The sequence below is a fragment of the Podarcis pityusensis genome (genome assembly GCF_964106645.2).
Source record: "Podarcis pityusensis genome assembly, chromosome: 16".
Lineage (NCBI taxonomy): Eukaryota > Metazoa > Chordata > Lepidosauria > Squamata > Lacertidae > Podarcis > Podarcis pityusensis.
Genome location: NC_138041.1, coordinates 35022298 through 35044341, shown reverse-complemented (window position 1 = coordinate 35044341; position 22044 = coordinate 35022298). Strand labels below are relative to the sequence as shown.

Here is a 22044-nt window from a genome sequence, read left to right as displayed (position 1 = left end):
CTTGGTCATGTCCACAAAATGGAAGATGGCAGGATCCCCAAAGATGTGCTCCACAAGGAGCTTTGGCAGACCAACTCTGCATTTCAAAAATGTCTGCAAACAAGACATGAAGGCTGGCAATATTCACTCCGCCATGTGGGAATCCTTTGCAGACAACCATAGTGCCTGGAGACAGTCAGTCAAGTCATGCATCCATAGCAGTGACCAGAAGACGAGTGACCGCAGGGAGGAGTGCAGAGAAAATAAACGCCATGGCACATCTGCAGCAGCACAACCGGAATCCTTCCTCTGCCCCAACTGCAACAAAACATGTCTCTCCTGTACAGTGGTACCTTGGTTTACGAACTTAATCCGTTCTGGAAGTCCATTCTTAAACCAAAGTATTCTTAAACCAAGGTGTGCTTTCCCATAGCAGCGGGGGACTCAATTTACAAATGGAACACACTCAATATGTTCTGCTTCCAAGGCAAAGTTCACAAACCAAAACACCTACTTCCGGGATTTCCAGCGTTCTTAATCCAAGTTGTTCATAAACTAAGCTGTTCTTAAACCAAGGTGCCACTGTATTGCTCTCTACAGTCATAGCAGGCACAGTAACTCTCCAATTGTTTCACTTCATCCCCAAAGCGCACTCCCGCATTGCCTCCCGAGACAGATGGAAGCCAGCAACAATAACGGAAAGAAGCAATGGGTTTGGGTCTGCCCTCTTTCCAGACCCGTTCTCTTAGCCCATTGCTGCCTTCATCCAACAACGTGAATGAGGGCCTCTTAAGACTGGTGTTAAATTGCTGGCGTATTCTGCAACCTGTTCTCAGAACCGCAGTAGTGCATTCGTGGCAGATTCATTCTGCTTTAGATTGCTCTGTGATGCTTTCCCGACATTATTGCTATCCAGAGGAGCCATAGTACAACTGCAGCAGGACAAGAATAAGCCAGAAAATATGTGGTATAAATAGGGATTTCAGCAGGAAGTTAAGAATATGCACTGGTTAGAAATGAAGCCAGAACATTTGCAGCTGCCGGTAGCACTGAAAGTAGGATAGCGTGTAACTGGTGTGATAGCATCTTGAGTAAAGGTAAAGGTAAAGGAACCCCTGACCATTAGGTCCAGTCATGGCCGACTCTGGGGTTGCGGTGCTCACCTTGCTTTATTGGCCGAGGGAGCCGGCGTACAGCTTCCGGGTCATGTGGCCAGCATGACTAAGCCGCTTCTGGCGAACCAGAGCAGCGCACGGAAACACCGTTTACCTTCCCGCCGGAGAGGTACCTATTTATCTACTTGCACTTTGATGTGCTTTTGAACTGCTAGGTAGGCAGGAGCAGGGACCGAGCAACAGGAGCTCACCCCGTCGCGGGGATTCGAACCGCCAACCTTCTGATCAGCAAATCCTGGGCTCTGTGGTTTAACCCACAGCGCCACCCACGTCCCTAGCATCTTGAGTACAAACCCTCAATAAAAGGATACCAGGATGCCTAGTAAGAGAGTTTCTTTCAACACTGAGCTGGAAGTTCTCAGGAGAGGGCTTCAACTTCCTCCACGCACCAGGTTTATTTGGCAGCCCCCACATCCCGCCTTACCACCCACAAGTAGTACGGAGAATTTGTGGGAGCCATTTTTGTTTGACCCTAACCATTTGTCCTCCAGCAGAGGAAGGTGCATTCATCTTCCCTAGCTGGAGGTCATCTGCTGGGGGTTTTCCAGCTCTGGAGTCACACCTGCACCACCCATTTAAAGCCCTCTTATGCCACTTTTAACGGTCATCCTGGGAACTGTAGTTTGTTAAGGGTGCTGGGAGACCCTTAAAAAAACAGTTCCTGGGATTATTTGGGAGAAGCCATATGCTTTAGACGTGTGAATGTGGTCTTTATAGCTATACCTATAGCCGTCTATAGATAGCAATGAGCTTTCTTTATATTTAAAGTAAAAAAAATCCTTCCAGTAGCACCTTTAAGACCAACTAAGTTAGTTCTTGGTATGAGCTTTCGTGTGCAAGCACACTTCTTCAGATACACTGAAACAGAAGTTGCCAGATCCTTCTATATAGTGAGAAGGTGGGGAGGGGTATTACTCAGAAGGGTGGTGGGAATGGGAGATAGGCAGATAGCTGGGATGAGCCTGCTGACGACTCTTAACGACTGTAATGGGTCTTACAGGAAAAGGCAAGGGGTGAGAAGGTGAGAAATGGCTTAGTCATGTATAATGGGATAAGAATCCAATGTCTTTGTTCAAACCAGGTTTCTCCATGGTTTTGAGTTTGGTAATGAGTTGCAATTCAGCAGCTTCTCTTTCCAGTCTATTTCTGAAATTCCTTTGTAGTAAAACAGCTACTTTGAGATCTTGTATAGAATGTCCTGGGAGATTAAAGTGTTCTCCTACTGGTTTCTCTGTTTTGTGATTCTTGATGTCAGATTTATGTCCATTTATTCTTTGGCGTAAGGTTTGGCCTGTTTGTCCAATATAGAGAGCTGAAGGACACTGTTGGCATTTGATGCCATACACAATGTTAGATGATGAGCAATTGAATAGTCCCGAGATGGTATGTGTGATGTTGTTGGGGCCAGTAATGGTGTTGTCCGGGTGTATGTGGCAGCAAAGTTGGCATCTGGGTTTATTGCAGGCTCTGGTGCCAGTGTCCGTGTTAAGTCTGGTTGTAGTATTATTGTGGGTTAGGAGATGTTTAAGATTGGGTGGCTGTCTGTAGGCAATGAAAGGTCTTCCTCCCAGAGCTTGAGAAAGAGAACTGTCATTGTCCAGGAGAGGTTGTAGATCTCTGATGATGCGTTGTACTGTTTTAACTTGGGAGCTGTATGTGATGACTAGAGGTGTTCTGTTATTTTCTTTTTTGGGTCTGTCTTGCAGCAAGTTCTCTCTGGGTATAAGTCTGGCTCTGTTGATCTGTTGTCTAACTTCATCTGCTGGGTATTTTAGTTCTGAAAAGGTTTGCTGTAGATCTCTTAGGTGAGAGTCTCTGTCTGTAGAATTGGAACAGATGCGGCTGTAACGTAGTGCCTGGCTATATACAATGGACTGTTTGGTATGTTTGGGATGGTAGCTAGAGGCATGTAGATATGTTTGTCGGTCAGTTGGTTTACGGTATAAGGTGGTGTCCATGCGCCCATCCTGTATTTTTATAGTAGTGTCCAAAAAATGTATTTCTTGCATAGATTGATTCATTGTAAGGTTGATTGTGGGGTGAAAATCATTAAATTTCTGGTGAAAGGTGTTCAGGGTCTGTTGACCATGTGTCCAGATGATAAAAATATCGTCAATGTATCACAGATACAAGAGAGGTTTGAGTGGGTAGGAGTTTAGGAAACGTTGTTCTAAATCTGCCATGAAGATGTTGGCATACTGTGGGGCCATGCGGGTGCCCATTTATATTTAAAGGTAAAGGATGGTTAAGTCCAGTCAAAGGCGACTATGGGGTTGCGGTGCTCAGGCCAAGGGAGCTGGTGTTTATCCACAGACAGCTTTCTGGGTCATGTGGCCGGCATGACTAAATCACTTCTGGTGCAAAGGAACACCGTGACGGAAACCAGAGTGCACGGAAACGCTGTTTACCTTCCCACCACAGCGGTACCCATTTATCTACTCACACTGGTGTGCTTTCAAACTGCTAGGTTGGCAGGAGCTGGGACAGAGCAACGGGAGCTCACCCTGTTGTGCAGATTCGAACCGCCAACCTTCTGATCGGCAAGCCTAAGAGGCTCAGTGGTTTAGATCACAGCGCCACCCACGTCCCTTGCTTGTCCTTTAGCTCTTTATAAAGGACATAAAAAGCAACAACCATTCAGTCATTGTTTTGTACCAAAATCAGCCTAACCCCAGCAGTCCTCCTTTTACTCAACTGTCACGTGGCAGCAGCCATTCCATCAGGGAGGAATGAAAAGCAATCAGGTAGGCACCTCCTACCTCTGTACATCAGCTGCTCACCAGAGGAACTACTGCTTAAGAATTAGTGTCTGAGTTTGCTTTTTTCCTCTTCCCTCCTTGTCCCTTTCCCCTTGTGGGCCACCTGTTTATTTATTCTAGGTTAGAAGCCTGCATACAGAGAATGTCTTGTTTTAGCTGATTGCATGTAACACACGCTTCAAGGCTTTTTGGCTGGAGAGCAGGGTACAAATACTTCAAATAAACAAATACGGCCTTCCACTTGGAAAGCCCTACCAATACAAAGTCTTTGTAAGTAATCAAGTGTAATGCAATGCCCTCTCAGAGCTGCCAAGTCCACAGCATGGAAGTCGAGGTATTGCAGCTTATCGGTTAATCAAAGTGTCATGTGTTAGCTCTTCCTGGGCTGCAAAGCTTTGCGTTCTCTCACAACACTGACCCACATCCTTACAGGTCAGGGAGACCTGGTTTTTTTTCCCCTTCTCCATCTCAAAAGATCACCAACCATCTTAGTGACAAAGGCATTCCTATTTGAGAAAACATTCTGTCCTCTGCTTGCTGCTGCTGCTGCTCACAAGCTAATGTCTCAGCACCCATGTTTGTTTTCTTTTCTGCTTGGGACATATCGACACAATACAAACATGCAAGGCGCTAAGCAAAGCAAGCTGGCGCCAAGACAGGTGTCAATTGAACAAGTCTACCTGCTACAGCCTGGGGAGGGGGAAGTTGCTCTTGCTCAGGATACTGTCGCTTGCAACCAACATCACTCCTACCCATTCATAATTTTTAGCAAGGGATGCTTGAGGAATTTGGCCTCTGTGTATTCAGATTCATTGAATTCAACTTGATCCACAGCTTCCAAACTAATGTGCACATTGGAAGATAGTAAGCCCCTGGCTTTCATACTTTCTGAATATTCTGGTGCAGTTTGGGGCTCAAAATAGGTTTTGCAATCTATTATTATTATTATTATTATTATTATTATTATTATTATTATTATTTTATTTATACCCTGCCCATCTGGAGGTATTCTTTGAAATGCATGTTGTCAGAAAATATGGTTATCAACTAGGAAAGATTTTCCTGCTGGGTTGTTGTTTCTTTACTGCAGATTTTCAAACAGACTTGTAACTGAACACATATGAAAACTAGTATCATACCCTCCAACATTACTCTGATGAAAATAGGGACGTCCCATTCCATAATGATAATTTTACTATTTACACACATCTTACTGGGTTGCCCCAGCCACTCTGGGCATAAAAAAAACATAATAAAATATTAAACATTAAAAAAAACTTCCCTATACAGGATTGCCTTCAGACAGCTCAAGGGGGGAGATAACTCCATATCCTCCAACATTTCTCCAATGAAAACAAGGACATCCTAAGGAAAACTGGGACATTCCGGGATCAAATCAGAAACCAGGACAGCTCCTCTAAATCCCTGGAAAATAGGGACCCTTGGGGGGTCTGTATTATGCCCTTACTACCCATGTGGGTCTGAGCCAGAAGATGCATCTCCACGCCATCCATCCAGGAGCGAAACCAGGCTTCATTTCACCCAGGTCAAAGACCCAGTTTGCCACACCCCATGCACATTTCCGTACATACAAGCACAAGCTGGGAGCCTCAGTGGTACCCTTCGGGAAGCTTCACCCACAGCAAAATACCCAGTTAGCCGCGTGGCCCCCACCCTCGCAGCTGCTGCACTGCATCCATCCTCCATCTTGAGTGGGAGCAAGACCGAAATGTCTACACGAATGCATGTGCATTTATGAAGCCAGGTGTTCCTTCAGGGGAACCTGGGAGTGACAGGATGAGCTGCAGTCTCATCGCTATGGCAGCAGGGATGCCATCCCGCCTACAGGAAGTCTAGGAGGTCTCACGAGAAGCCAGGCAACTCCTGAGAGATTCTGCTGGTTGCAGTACTGGGTGTGGCAAATGTGGGTGGTGGGTGGCCTGGAAGAAGACAGTTTGGGACCTTTCTTTGACCAGAGGAGAAGGCCTCTAGTGCTGAGGCCAAGGGAAGGAGACTCCAGAGATGAAGGAGAGGCCTAGACAAGCTATGTGGAAACCTCCCTGCTGCAGCTGAAAGCACTACAACAATGTGGGCTGGAAGTTGACTGAGGGCCCAGCTACAATTTCCAATAAATTCCTCTTTGCCCCATTTTTTATTTTATCCAGACCTGGGTATTCCCACTTGTGATTTCTGCCAGGGGCGTACGAGTGGGGGGGTGGAGGGGACAGGTCACCCCGGGTACCACTGAGGAGGGAGTAACAAGATGGCCCACTGCCTCCCCCCAGCTGTAGAGTGGCCAAGGGCGCACTCAGTATGGCTGCTGCTCATGCGCGCCATCCATACAAGCATCTGTACGGGCTGCCCCTCACACAGTGACTGCACGGGCTGCCGCATGTGTGCAGTCCGTATGGGATGCCACTTGTGCGGAGTCCATACGGACGTCGCACGTGCGCCACTGGGTGGTTTGCTGCACGCCTCGGTGTCCCGCCCCAGGTGCCGGAGAGGGTTCCTCTGCCACTGATTTCTGCCTCAGATTTTACTCATGGGAAGACTCCTGAAAGCCAGTGTTTTCCCTTTTGTTCTAACTATAGTCAATAGTCTTCCTGTTGCCTTCACCTTCAGCTTCGCCCATCCATGCAGCGCTGGATTTAGGGTAGAGCAGGCAATTCTCCCACACAGGGCTCCGAGCCGAGAGGGTGCAATACTGTACTGAGAAGCTCCAACACTGGAGATCCACATGGGGGTGCCAAATTTTGGACTCAGTCAGGGCAACCATACTGGCAAAGATTACCAGGGTCCGCCCCTGAACCATGGCAGAGAGTCAAGAGAATCAGAAAACCAGGTAATCAGACAATCATTTGACATATACAAAAGGACATATTACAGTGGTACCTCAGGTTACATACACTTCAGGTTACAGACTCCGCTAACCCAGAAATAGCACCTGGGGTTAAGAACTTTGCTTCAGGATGAGAACAGAAATCACTTGGTGGCGGTGCGGCAGCAGCGGGAGGCCCCATTAGCTAAAGTGGTGCTTCAGGTTAAGAACAGTTTCAGGTTAAGAACGGACCTCCAGAATGAATTAAGTACGTAACCAGAGGTACCACTGTATTTAATACTTACTATTAAAGACAGAAAATAAAGCTGTGATTGGAACTACCACAACCAATAAAAACAAACAAGTGGGAGCATCACATTTTGCACGTATATCGTTTGATCGCAATTCTTGTATGAGAGCACTAAACATGGAAATGTAAGGCAAAACATTTTTTTTTTTTTAAAGTATGCTCAGAAAACCAGAAGTGTGCTGCTCAAAGCTGAAGAAACAACTGGAAAGGGGGTAGCCAGGGAGGGGAGGGGAGGAGGGAAGACTGCAGCTCCCAGGAAAGCACACAAAATCCTGGGTCAGGGGCTATTTTAGGACAGGTTCGGAAGAGGGACAAATTTTTCTTTGGGTTTTCTGCTGATTTACGTTTGTTAGAATTCAGCCACCTGAGGCTGAGAGGAAGGAGAGCAACTCAAAGTTGGGAAAGTGTTTGAGCTAAGAAGTCCCCTGGCTCAAATATTATTCACTACAGCCATGAACTCATACTACTCAGGACAAATGAGAAGGGCTCTTGATGCGTTAGGAAGTTAGGAATGAAGAATGGGAACGGAAAGAGGAATGGAGCCCATTGATGGATTATCTATCAAAGTATCACTCATACATGAAGTCACGGGCAGGATTTGAAATACAAGCAGTGGATTACTGAAAGATCAAATGATAGTGAAGTTCAGATAATAAAAACGTATGTATTGTAAAAGGTAAAGGTAAAGGGACCCTTGACCATTAGGTCCAGTCATGGACAACTCTGGGGTTGTGGCGCTCATCTCGCTTTATTGGCCAAGGGAGCTGGCGTACAGCTTCTGGGTCATGTGGGCAGCATGACTAAGCCACTTCTGGCAAGCCAGAGCAGCGCACGGAAACGCCGTTTACCTTCCCGCTGGAGTGGTACCTATTTATCTACTTGCACTTTGACATGTTTCAAACTGCTAGGTTGAAAGGAGCAGGGACCGAGCAACGGGAGCTCACCCCGTCGTGGGGATTCAAACCGCCGACCTTCTGATCGGCAAGTCCTAGGCTCTGTGGTTTAAGCCACAGCGCCACCCATGTCCCTATGTATTGTAAAATAGCTAATAAAAAGAAGTAAAAAAAAATCAAAAAATCAGGAAAGCAGGGTTGGGAAGTCAAGAAAAAATTCATGTTGAAATTCTTCTTTTGTATATTATGATGAATGTTTTGGAATATTTTTGGAGATTTGATAAAAATGATATATATAGGAAGAGTGGTGTTTGGGAGGGATGATTCAGCCTTCTTCTACCCATTTGTTGCCTCTGAAAGGTTTGGGGAGAAAAACAGTCGAAAGGGGAAGGGGTCAAGCAGCCCTTCTCCTCTGGCATTCTTCTGCTAAATCTGGCAGCCTCTTGCAGCTGCTTTTCAGCAAATGCAAGAAGCCAGCAGGGGACTGTTCACACATCTACTTTTGTGTAACATCTACATTTCTGGCTCTTGCCAGCTGGCTGTAGGCAAGGCTCTCATCTCTCAACCTTTGCTCTCTGTCAACTGCAGCATGGGTATAATAACGCTGAACTGCCTTCCAGGATTACCAAGCTGCTTTGTGCTTGGTAACTTGAAAACTTGGGTACATCCATACCATACATTTAAAGCACACACTCCCTGAAAGAATCTTGAGAACTGCAGTCTACCCATCACAGAGCTACTGTTCTGCACACACTTAGCAAGCTACAGTTCCCAAGATTCTTTGGGAACTTTAAATGTATTGTGTGGGTGTGAAACATAAATCCCAGGCTGTATTAACATCCCTGGCCAATTTTGAGAGAGGTTACTCACTAAAATGAGGGACGCGGGTGGCGCTGTGGGCTAAACCACAGAGCCTAGGACTTGCTGATCAGAAGGTTGGCGGTTCAAATCCCCACAACAGGGTGAGCTCCCGTTGCTCGGTCCCTGCTCCTGCCAACCTAGCAGTTCAAAAGCATGTCAAAGTGCAAGTAGATAAATAGGTACCACTCCGGCGGGAAGGTAAACGGTGTTTCCGTCCACTGCTCTGGTTCGCCAGAAGTGGCTTAGTCATGCTGGCCACATGACCCGGAAGCTGTACACCGGCTCCCTCGGCCAATAAAGCGAGATGAGCGCTGCAACCCCAGAGTCGGCCACGACTGGACCTAATGGTCAGGGGTCCCTTTACCTTTATCTTTACTCACTAAAATGGCCTGCCAGCATATAGTTTGGCCACAGATACCATTTCCTGCACAACTCTTCAGGCCCTAGATCTGTGGTTCTCAAACTTTTTTCTTTGGGCCATACTTCCAGAATAAAAATTTGCTTGTGGCACACAAAATCTTTTCTTGATAAGAAATACGTTGGAAAACAGAAAGAAAGAACTCCTAGCAGTGCTTGATTTGTAACATAGAACACAACTACTTTATAATATGATCATGGGACAGCCGGAAAGTATAAAGCAATGCAGTTACATAATAACACAAATCATTCCCAAATATAATATTGATGGTTCTTGAATCTTCCCACCACTCATGCCAAACTCTCCTGCCACACCAGTGTGGTGCGCCAGACCCTTTGGGAACCACTCCTCTAGGCTGTTAACTTGGAGAAGGTGGGCTGCATCTCTCATGGAGTCAGGCTTGGCCAAGGGGACTTCCAGCTGCAGGCCCCCTCACTGAAAATAACACACACTGTTTTGAATTCTGTCGCTGAAAGGTATCCCAAGCCTCAAATATTCTGTATTCTGTACAGTACTGCATATGGGATGAATCCAGCTAATTCACGTCTCTCCTATTCCTTTACTTGTGCACCCTCCAAACTGCCCCCAAATTTGCTGCAGAGAGTTGCAGAAATTCCAGAGCAGATCCGGGGACTACAGGGACTTGAAGCGGGAGAAAAAGAAAGGGGATTTCTGTTACATGAGCAGAAAGCATTCTCCTTGCACAACAACCCTGTATGCTTCTTTAGAGAGAATTCTAAAGTAACTTCGGCTAACATGATTTCCCTCTCCCGCCACAAAATATTCCCACTCATTGATGCTGTTGGAATAAGTGTGTTGTTGTTGCTGCTGTTTTGAACAGGGAGAATAGAATGTTTTTTACTGGTTGACATTCAAGAGTCAACTTTATAATGTGTCACAGAGGGAAGCTTCTGTGTCAGATTATAAAGTGAAATGTGAAATGTGACTGTGCTCAACATCAAAAATATCAGGTGCAAATTCTAAAATTCTGCTATGATTTGAACTGGTGCAAGAAGGGACTACAGTTCTTAGACAGTGTTACAATAATTATTAACAACAACAATGATAATAATAATAATAGTAACAATAGTAAACCAGGTCTTCCTCCAACTTGCTAAGTGTGGTATATGCTTACCATTTACCTTTACAACAATCCTGTGAGGTTGGTTAGGTTGAGAAATGGGAGAGTCACCCACGAGCACACCATCGAGCAAAGCATTCAAGTCCCACACTAACTTCTGCTGCAGCCAATCCAAGGGCCATAGCTCAGTGGTACAGCATCCGCTATGCATGCAGAAGGTCACAGGTTCCATCCCCAGCATCTCCAGGTAGGGCTGGGAGAGATGCGTGCCTGAAACCCTGAAGAGCCACAGCTGCTCGATGTAGGCAATATTGAGCCAGGTAATGGGCAAAGGATCTGGCTTGGTATAAAGCAAGTTGTTGTTGGGCTCAAACTCCGTCAGCCCCAGCCACACAGACAGTGGTCAGGAATGAGAAAGTTGCAGTCCAAAATTTTCTGAAGGACATCATGTTGCCTACGCCTGTGCTCTGTCACAGGGAAATTATTTGCCTACCATGCCAACCCTAAAGTAGCTGGGCAGCTCTGCATCTCCTTCATCATCAACCTCATTCAAAGACTGAAATGCTGAGAGCTGTTGACAACAAGGACTCTTCACATTTATCACTTGGTAATTCCTACATTGCATGGACTAGCTACGGTTTAAGCTCCATGAATGGGTCTTCCTTATAATTCTTTCTTCACCTCCCACAAAGCATGACACCAAGGAAATATGGTTCACACATGCACACAATCATCTGGTGCCGTGCGGCATCTAGCAGGGATTTGTAGGCATGAATGAGGCATCAGAGATTAAAAGCTGGCTATGGAGCTCCCATGATTGCCTCAAACAAAGCTTTTCCTACAGAGGCCATCATCGTATGTTCATTCAGCCACAATTCAATCACAACTCACGAGCAATGGGAAACCGAGCAATATCCATGCATGTGTGAATCAGGAAGGATGAGTTTACCTAATTTTACAGGAAGCTCCTTCTCCACCATTTATCATGAAGCCTCCTTTCCCTTCTCTTCTCTGGCATGGTGCTCCTGTGCTTCTTAAGGTGGATCGTATATATATATATTTTCCTCGCCTGCTACTCAGTCTGTATTTAGCTTTCTATATTATCGATCACAGCCTTAACACTTCCTTTCTGTGGCCACTTGATGCAGTTAGTAAAACATTGAGATTAATAGCTTTGCTTTTTTAAAAAAAAAAAAAAAAACAGCAGCAGCAAATAACATTAGGAGGCTGCTCTAAGGACCTGTCCCTCTTTCTGCCAGATGCAGTCAGAATCCACACTTGGAAAGAAAAAGGCTTCCAATCACACCTTAGGAGTGAGCGTTCTGAACGGGGCCTCATGCAATCAGGAAGGCTGCTGGATTTGATTTGATTTTTCGCAGGGAAGCATGGGGATAGCCTGTGCCAGCCCCAAGACATTTTCCTGCCCAAAGTACGAATGGTCCACCACTTCCTCTGCTATGGTCTTTCAAAAGTCTTGCTGCACCATTCAGACACCAATCCCTGTCTTCAAATACTCTTCCCCCCCCCCTTCAATGGTGCTGCCTGAAACAGGCTGCTTCACCCTTCTACATGGCAGAGACAGCCCCGTGGGGGTGGGAGTGGGGGTCATTCTGCATTCAGTTAAAGGTAAAGGTAAAGGGACCCCTAACCATTAGGTCCAGTCGTGGCCGACTCTGGGGTTGCGGCGCTCATCTCGCTTTATTGGCCGAGGGAGCTGGCGTACAGCTTCCGGGTCATGTGGCCAGCATGACTAAGCCGCTTCTGGCAAACCAGTGAACGGAAACGCCCTTTACCTTCCCGCTGGAGTGGTACCTATTTATCTACTTGCACTTTGACATGCTTTCGAACTGCTAGGTTGGCAGGAGCAGGGACCAAGCAACAGGAGCTCACCCCGTCGCGGGAATTCGAACCGCCGACCTTCTGATCGGCAAGTCCTAGGCTCTGTGGTTTAACCCACAGTGCCACCCGCGTCCCTTCTGCATTCAGTTACTGGTGCCCAAATCGAGGGAACACGCACATCAGCAAACAGACAGTACCAAGCACTACTTTGCTGCTCCCAGCCTACTGTTGCGATGGAGGATGTGTGCATATGGTGGAGTTAAAGCTAGCAGAGAGTTGTGCATGGCCACCAGATGTTTTTAAAGAGGGGGCACCCAGTGCTCAAATTAGACAGGGACAGGTAGAGGGGTGCCCTCACATAAACCACGAGTCCCACTTCCTCCCGATTTCAGCCAAATCATGCCCACTCTAGACACCACAATAAGTTAGGAAACCAGGCCCAACGTGGATGCAACCAGCAAAAACCTCAGTAAAGAATGCCAAGCCCATTAAACCAACTGATTAAATCCAGTTTAGGAAATAATGTTAATAAAATATAACACACATATACAGTACCAAGCACTTGGCGGTGGACTGCGTCTAAGTCATTCTCAGAACAGATCCATTGAAAATTGAAGGACTGAACTAACTCAGTGGGTCTACTCGGAGTATGGCTTACTCAGATACATGCAAGCCATTGACAGGATGTTGGAATGAAGAAGTAGCACATTTGCTTCTTATTGAACCATCTGGGAGCAAACATGCCATCCCGTTATTTTTTTTCATCTTTGTAAGTAAAAAAGAGAGAGAAAGAAACCCAACAACTTGGAAATTTGCTTTTTATAAATACCAGTGGAAGACAAACATTTAGAGAAATAGTGTAATGTACAGGAGGGGGTCATTCTCTTGCAGCAATGCTCAAACGACTGGGAGAGGCAGGCAGAGAGTTCCCTGTTCCCCCTTAGATCTTGAGTTGTTGTTGTTTTTAAGAAGGAGACAAGGGAACATGATTTGGCTGCAACTGGGAGAAGTCAGAGGTTGTACAATTCACAAAGGTTTTCCTTCAATCTTTCTACCCTATTATTTGCTTTGCAAGCATCCCAGCCATGATGAACCCCATGACTAGGTCAGGAATGTTGACTATATACATTCATGTGAAGGCATTGAGAAGGGCCATCACACACGTATCACACAGAGGATTTTGTCGGTCACCCAGTCAACACACACACAATCTCCATGTCAACAAAGACTAGGCAATGTACACAACACCCAGTTTATGTTGCCAATGTGTGCACCGCCTCTGACATCACTTAAAGATGGTGCACGTTGCCTCATTTGGCGTGAACTATATCAACCCCTGTTTAAATGCCACCCATGTCTACACATCATTTGAGATCCCTTGTCAAGTCCTTACTCACTCCTTATTTTAGTTTGCTACACTTGCTTGGTCTGTCCCCTCCTATCCATCTTCCTACATTCTCACCCACAGTATCAAAATTAAGATGGTAGGCTCCTTAGGGCAGAGATTTGTGCTTTTAAAAGAAAAAAGAAAATGCTGATCGCTATGGTTTAAATCCTGCTGACACGTACCTGGGAGTAAGTCCCACTGAATACACAGGGACTGACTTTGGAATAAACACACATAGAATTGCTATTATTGGGAGGAATCTGTGCTTTTTTTAAAAAAATTGCTCTCTGAAATAGCATGTGCTAAATTATTATTAATATGTCTGGCATTGTACTAGGCAGGAACAGGAGTCCCTGCCAACAGTTTGCTATCTAGAAAATAAGGCACAGCAGGGAAAAGGTTGCAATAGGGATGTGCATCGATGACACTATATACGTAATGAATAAATATAGGCAATTGCTGGTGTTAATGCACATTTGCAATTCAACTTGCTACACACACACACACAAGTAGGCAGGCATGCCATTCAAACAGAAACCCACAAGGCCGCAACTGTATATTATAACCTTCCATAAGGGAACAGAAAGAGACACCCTGACCATTTAAACCTGGAACGTGAAGAGTTCCAAAGCGCAGCCCACTCAGAACAAGTGCTCTTACACACACACACACACACACACACACACCGGATGTGCAAACGGAGAGAGACCAGTGGAAACGCCAAGGCCAATTTCATTAAAAATATCTCAGAGGGAGGCAATAATGACAGTGACAGCTTTGCAAGACACTCTGGTGTTGATTAGGGAAGCAATCGGATACCGTGCAGCTGAACTGTGTTAATGGAAGAACAGGAGGAGGAAAGGTAGATGGCAAAGTGGAGGTGGGGGGGAGAGAAGAGATACATGGACACAGTAGCTGGCATGGTTACTAACTTTGCCCCACATAGAAGCCATAGAAGCACAGCAAAGCATCATCAGCCACCAACAGACCCCGTCTGCCTTGTCTTAAGAGAGAAGGCCAAGATCCTGCCTGGCAGGCGAGGAAGGGTTAACCCTACCCCCAAACCCAACATCAAATAGATTGCAGGGGGGGCAATGGGGGAATGAAGGGAATGAAGGACAGGATAGAATAATCTAGCAAAAGGGCTTAATCCCTTTTATATATATATATTTTCTGCACACAGGATGAGAGATGAACTCTCCTATCTGTTCAAGCAAAACCTTTCCCTCTTCTCTCTTCTCCCTCCCCCCCCCCACTCTAGGGAGGACCTGAAGGACATCCAAGCTTCCCCCCCCCCCATCACATTCCAGCATAATAATAAAGTTTGCTTGCTTGCAGGGAGGGCTTTCTGCACCAACAACGCTGCTATCAAGAGAGGGCCGAGGATGTGTTTTACTCTAAGCCAGTTAAGCAGCCGAAGCTATTTTTAGGAAAGAGAAGGAAAAGTTGGGGAGGGGGGGGAAGGAGAGGAGAGATGAAGAGGAGGAGGAGGAGGAGGAGGATGAGAACGCAGCGACGGCAGCAAAGCTGTCTCGTTCCTTACCTTAGAATTTAGCACTCCTCATAATAAGCCGGAACAGATGCTCGCCACCGGGAACCAGACAGCGATGTGAACAGCAGTAAAACCAGCACGAAAATATTAAGTAAATAAAAAGGAGACCGCAGTCTGGGCTTAGGACTACCGGCTGGTCCTGAGAAGAGGAGGAGGAGGAGGTGGAGGAGGAGGACGAGGCAGCAGCAGCATCAGTGCGCACATTAACTCCGCTTGCGGTCCAGGCTCAAAATGATTCTGTGGCTGTCTGCAGAGAGGCAGGCGATGGGGAGAGCATCATCAGCCATGCAGCAGCTGCCAGAGCCTATGAAACAGCAGTGCTTTGGCGCGCGCATACCGCACACAGAAAAGAGGCATACACGCGCTCTCGCTCTCTCTCACACACACGCACACACACTTATGCACGCACACGCGCGCGCAAAGATGGCTTTCGCTTCCTTTGCCAGTTTCTCCTTCACCTAAGCGTTTGCCCCCCGCGCCCCAGATCAAGCGGGCGCTGATGGAAACTGACCGGAGGTTGAAGGCAAGGCCCCGAGGGCCTGGCTTCCAATGCAGGAGGGTGGAGGAGGGGAAGGAAGGAAGGAGGGAGGGAGGGAGAGAGAGAGAGAGAGAGAAAGGCAGCTGTGGATCTTATTTTACCTCCGCGCAAAGGCTATCGCAGGACAGCCTCAGCAGGTCAGCCAAGGCCTGCAAGCAAGTCTGGCCAATGAACTGCGAATTGTAGCTGCAATATTTTCACTCTCTCTCTGTGTGTGTGTGCATTTGTACCCTATATAAATATATAAAATATAAGCACACACATATATTCCTTTCAAAGCCTCCCTCCTCCAATGCCCAGTGGAAGCGTCTGAGACTCAAACACAGAAGGGTATTAAAGGCAGATTAGCTGTTGGAATCAACCATTCTGTTTCTCCCCCCACCACTTTTTTTTTTTAACAGAAGACAACTGCAGCCAACACACACACACAACTTCAGCCCTTCACTGTGTGATCTGGCAGCTGCCTAGCAACTGGAAGAAGAGCAGTGGAAATATACTGTATACATGCACAGGACTATACCTGGATCCCCAGTCCTTGGGCACCTGTCTTCTTCTTCCCTCATTTGAGTGGATGCTTCTTCGTTTTATAAGTCGCTAATGTATGTTACAAGGACTTTTCCATTTAATAAAAAGCACCCCCTTTCAAAAGGCATTTGCCATCTGTGTGTGTGCGCGTGTGTATGTATGTATGTATATAGAGAGAAAAAATAAACCCCTGAAGTTAAGAAATGGCTGTATGGAAACACTTTCAATTTAAATAATAAATGGAAACACTTTCAATTTAAATCATAATATGCCTCTAATGAGGCACTAAGTTAAAGTCACTTAGCAGTACATTTCCTCCTCTCCAGAAATGTTTTCTCGCCAGCAGGATGTTGTTGTTGTTGCTGCTGCTGTTGTGCAAGAGAATGCATAAGCAGGTTGCAGGTAACTTGGTTGCGCAATAGATTACACAATCTGTTGCTCCACAAGCCTCCGTTAGCACAACTGTTGCATGGGGTTCCTCTGCTATGCAAGGTCAGAACCTGCTCCTCTGCTGGTGGAAGAGCCCTTGCACCACAGAACAGAGAAAGCTGGCTGCATGGCAACGCTTGTTAGATTTCTTACCCGCCCTTTCACCAACAGTTCCTGGGGCAGGGGGTGGGCCGCAAGAACTTATTTATTTGTACAGTGGTACCTTTGGTGGCGCTGTGGGTTAAACCACAGAGCCTAGGACTTGCCGGTCAGAAGGTCGTGGTTTGAATCCCCGCAACGGGGTGAGCTCCCGTTGCTCGGTCCCTGCTCCTGTCCACCTAGCAGTTCGAAAGCACGTCAAAGTGCAAGTAGATAAATAGGTACCCCTCCAGTGGGAAGGTAAACGGCGTTTCCGTGCACTGCTCTGGTTCGCCAGAAGCGACTTAGTCATGCTGGCCACATGACCCGGAAGCTGTACACCGGCTCCCTCGGCCAATAAAGCAAGATGAGCGCCGCAACCCCAGAGTCGGTCACGACTGGACCTAATGGTCAGGGGTCCCTTTACCTTTACCTTTTTTACCTTGGATTACATACGCTTCTGGTTACAGACTCCGCTAACCCAGAAATAGTACCTCGGGTTAAGAACTTTGCTTCAGGATGAGAACAGAAATCGTGCTCTGGTGGTGCGGTGGCAGCAGGAGGCCCCATTAGCTAAAGTGGTGCTTCAGGTTAAGAACAGTTTCAGGTTAAGAACAGAACTCCGGAACAAATTAAGTACTTAACCCGAGGTACCACTGTACTTCCAAAAACTTCTGTGTCTACCAATACCTCCCTCTTGTAGTGTTGCTAGTGCTGTTTTGATTACGTAAGCAATGGCACTCACAGCATGAATATATCTCTCTCTCTATTCCTTACCCAAACCTCACCATGAAATCCCATGGTGGGTTACAACAATTAGAAAAAACAACAGTATTAACATCAATTAAAACAAATCAGTTGGCATCCATTTGTCTTGGGAGACAATGGAGGAGTGTGCTTTTGGGGGTGAAGTCAAGCTGCTGGAAGGTTGCAGCACCTGCTGTGACTGTAGAGACAAATGCAGGAGAGACATGCTTTGTTGCAGCTGGGGCAGAGGAAGGAGTCCGGTTGTGCTGATGCAAAAGAATTCCCTCTCCCAGCCGTGTGTCATTTTAGGGGGTGATTTCTTCAGTGAGGGGTCTTAAAAATATGTTTTTGGGTGTGAGGAATTCAAATCTACCTTGGTTCTCAAACTTAATCCATTCCAGGAGTCCGTTCGACTCCCGAAACAGTATAATAATAATAATAATAATAATAATAATAATAATAAATTATTATTTATACCCCGCCCATCTGGCTGGGTTTCCCCAGCCACTCTGAGTGGCTCCCAACAGAATATTAAAAATAGAATCAAACATTAAAAACTTACCTAAACAGGGCTGCCTTCAGATGTCTTCTAAAAGTCAGATAACCAAGGCACAGCTTCCAATTGGCTGTCGGATGTTTGGCTTCCGAAAAATGTTCGCAAACCAGAACACTCACTTATGGGTTTGAGGCGTTCGGGAGCTGATTTGTTCAGGAGCCAAGCCGTTCGAGAACCAAGGTACCACTGTGCTATGTTTGTGACTGGACAACACTGAGCTTGGTAAGTCCAAGTTTGACGAAGAAGCACATCAACAGCTTTCAGAAAACCATATAATTTTAATTTTACTTTCTGAAAATGCGAGGTAATGCTATACGGTGGTACCTTGGGTTACAGACGCTTCAGGTTACAGATGCTTCAGGTTACAGACTCCAATAACCCAGAAAGAGTACCTCGGATTAAGAATTTTGCTTCAGGATGAGAATAGAAATCGTGCAGCAGCAGCGGGAAGCCCCATTAGCTAAAGTGGTACCTCAGGTTAAGAACAGTTTCAGGTTAAGAACGGACCTCCGGAACGAATTAAGTTCTTAACCTGAGGTATCACTGTAACATATAATATACAATAGGTAAAGGTAAAGGGACCCCTCCAGTCGTGGCCGACTCTGGGGCTGCGGCGCTAATCTCGATTTACTGGCCAAGGGAGCTGGCGTACAGCTTCTGGGTCATGTGGCGAGCATGACTAAGCCGCTTCTGGCGAACCAGAGCAGCGCACGGAAACGCCGTTTACCTTCCCGCCCGAGCGGTACCTATTTATCTACTTGCACTTTGATGTGCTTTCGAACTGCTAGGTTGGCAGGAGCAGGAACCAAGCAACGGGAGCTCACCCCGTCGTGGGGATTCAAACCGCTGACCTTCTGATCAGCAAGTCCTAGGCTCTGTGTTTTAACCCACAGTGCCACCCACGTCCCATATAATATACAATATATTATATTTATTTAAACACGTTAGCCAAGGACAACAGTAAGCGGAGCAAAATAAATAAATAAATGGCTGGCATAATTAGAACCAACAAGAGGCAGAGCCAACTAATCCTGACTTTGCCCTCCTCCATTCTGACTTCTACAAAGTCAGCACTAAGGAGGAGGAACAGGAGGTTGACAGCCAGCATCTTCCCCTAGACTGGTTGTAAGTAAGCGGGTAGGAAGGCGGGGGCTGGCTGAGGGTATCGTCTCCCTCATGGAGCAGCACCCCACATGTCTTAATGAAGTGCTTCTCAAGCTCTCTGATGTGGGGGGTGGGCATTTCTCCCCTGCCCAAATTTACCAGGGACTGGTACCATATTTGGTCCCTGAAGTGCCCCACCCAACCTGGACCGTGGTAGAGTCACTCACATACAAACCAACTCTATGGGGCTGAGGGGCAGCTCAGACCCCACAAAGTACGTGCAGATGGAGCTGAACCCCCTCCCCCAATCTTGAGGGGCCGGGCCCCACCAGGCCTCCCCACAGGTCCTCCCTGCAGAGGCAGAGGGCCCCGTTGGGCCTTCCCACTGTGGCAGGGGGCCGCGCCGGCCTCCCTACTGCGGCAGAGGGCCTCATCAAGCCTTGCAGCCTCTTCCTGATGCATGTGACGTCGCACGCATTCAACAAGCCCCTCCAATGCCTGTGGAACTCAGCACCACTGGTCACTGGGGACTAACAGCTGAAGGTTTATGTACCATCATCTGTCTGCTGAGCACCCCTTTGAGTAGCACTGTGCTAATGTCCATTGTTTGTTTGTCTGCTGTTATGCACTGAGTTGAATAGGATCCAGATTGCAGCAGTGTGATAGGTCCTAGAACAATAGGATTCAGAATGCAGCAGTCTGATTGGTCCTAGAACAATAGGATCCAGAATGCAGCAGTCTGATTGGTCCGCAGGAACCACCCAATCCAACTCCAGGTGGAAGTGAATACGCAAGCTGATTGGTCTACAGGAGAATTAGCCAATCACGTGGGGCCCATTATGTAAATAATGTATATAAAGCAGACAGTTCGGGGAAACTTCCATTCCTCACTACTAATGAGCTGAATAAACAGCATGAAATCCACGCTCGACTCCGAGTATATTTCATCTGCCCTGGAATACATGCTGTGTGCCTTCTGGATCATGTCCCTGCCTGTGGCCTGTATGGGCTGACAACTATTCCCTTACTCCACTCCAGATTCTGGAAGCCAAGATACTGAATGCTGCTAAGGCCTGACCCATCCCAGTTCTGAACACAAACTGAAGATGAATCCACGCTTATCGAAGTTGTTTGCATTTTATACCCAGAGCAATAGTACCTTGCTTGATGGCAAAATGCATGCAGCTGTCTCGGTGGAGAGAAAAGACGGCTGCCTCTGGAGCCACAGGAGTTCCATCTGAGACTTCTTCATCAGCTCCTCCACGTCACTCGGCTTTTGACCCGTCAGTCCTTCCTGTAAAACCAAACAATTCCCCTTCAATAGTTGTCTTTGTTCAGCTTTTGCTAAATATTTATGTTTCCTTTGCACTTAAAATGAATGGGGTGGAACAATGTAAGGATGACATAATTTATGTAATTCATTATATAAATGTACATACAGTAGTTACTTATTTAAGACCTGTAATTTTGTCACAGTGGACAGCAAGGTGAAAAACAGTTTTGGGCAGAGGCCGAACTGCAGCGAAACAGAGACAGCACTGCAGGGTAGAACTGAAAACTAGACCTACAGTACTTACATTACTACTTAGGGACGCGGGTGGCGCTGTGGTCTAAACCACTGAGCCTTCGGCTTGCCGATCAGAAGGTTGGTGGTTTGAATCCCCGCGACGGGGTGAACTCCCGTTGCTCAGTCCCAGCTCCTGCCAACCTAGCAGTTCGAAAGCACATCAAAGTGCAAGTAGATAAATAGGTACCGCTCCGGCGGGAAGGTAAACGGCGTTTCCGTGCACTGCTCTGGTTTCGTCAGAAGCGGCTTAGTCATGCTGGCCACATGACCCGGAAAAACTGTCTGTGGACAAACACTGGCTCCCTCGGCCTGTAAAGCGAGATGAGCGCCACAACCCCAGAGTCGTCCGCAATTGGGTCCTTTACCTTTCCATTACTACTTGGGCCCCACCTCCCACCTTTTCCCAAGTTTCAGTTCTAGGGAGAGGAACCGAAGCTCATTTCAGCTCATTCAGCTCATTAGATTCCAGAGCTTTTATAACAAAAGCATCAACATCCCTCCCCCTTGGTTCATCGCAGTCCCAACAGAAGTATGAGTTTCATATTTACCCTCAAGCACCCAAGTTTATTCCTGAGCTCCTCACACTCAGCTGGAAGCAGGCAAATCTCTAGCCCATCCTTAAAGCCAGAACAAGACTGGCCAGCAAGGTTCTGCATTTTTGGGGCCTGCTTGTGGACCAGGTCCATTTTCTTCTTTGGCCGAGTTTTTTTAGCTGCTGATCTTGATGGCTGCTTGAATGAGGAGGAAGTGGAGGAAGATGGTAGACTACCAGCTTGCTAAAATAGAAGAGAGCAGGGAATAGAGTTAATTGTTGTTGTTTAGTCATTTAGTCGTGTCCGACTCTTCGTGACCCCATGGACCAGAGCACGCCAGGCACTCCTGTCTTCCACTGCCTCCCGCAGTTTGGTCAAACTCATGCTGGTAGCTTCGAGAACACTATCCAACCATCTCATCCTCTGTCGTCCCCTTCTCCTTGTGCCCTCCATCTTTCCCAACATCAGGGTCTTTTCCAGGGAGTCTTCTCTTCTCATGAGGTGGCCAAAGTATTGGAGCCTCAGCTTCAGGATCTGTCCTTCCAGTGAGCACTCAGGGCTGATTTCCTTAAGAATGGATAGGTTTGATCTTCTTGCAGTCCACGGGACTCTCAAGAGTCTCCTCCAGCACCATAATTCAAAAGCATCAATTCTTTGGCGATCAGCCTTCTTTATGGTCCAGCTTTCACTTCCATACATCACTACTGGGAAAACCATAGCTTTTACTATACTGACCTTTGTTGGCAAGGTGATGTCTCTGCTTTTTAAGATGCTGTCTAGGTTTGAATCAATATCATTGAGGAGTTTTACCTTGTCCTACATTTACGGGGGAGGA

At 46.8% G+C, this 22044-nt stretch overlaps 1 protein-coding gene across 2 annotated transcripts in view; it reads right to left on the bottom strand.

Annotated features, from left to right (window-relative positions):
* The window catches only part of RIMBP2 (RIMS binding protein 2), a 288471-nt gene extending 267181 nt beyond the window's left edge, over positions 1–21290 (bottom strand). The window contains exons 1-2 of one of the 2 annotated variants that reach the window (XM_080985025.1): positions 21225–21290; positions 20269–20403 (exon numbers count right to left, since the gene is read on the bottom strand). In XM_080985025.1, the coding sequence (XP_080841151.1) occupies positions 20269–20361 (93 nt within the window). In that variant the 5' untranslated portion in view covers positions 20362–20403; positions 21225–21290. The remainder of the gene's footprint in view (positions 1–20268; positions 20404–21224) is intronic. The other variant, XM_080985024.1, reaches the window with a different exon arrangement.
* Between the last annotated feature and the right edge of the window lie 754 nt (positions 21291–22044).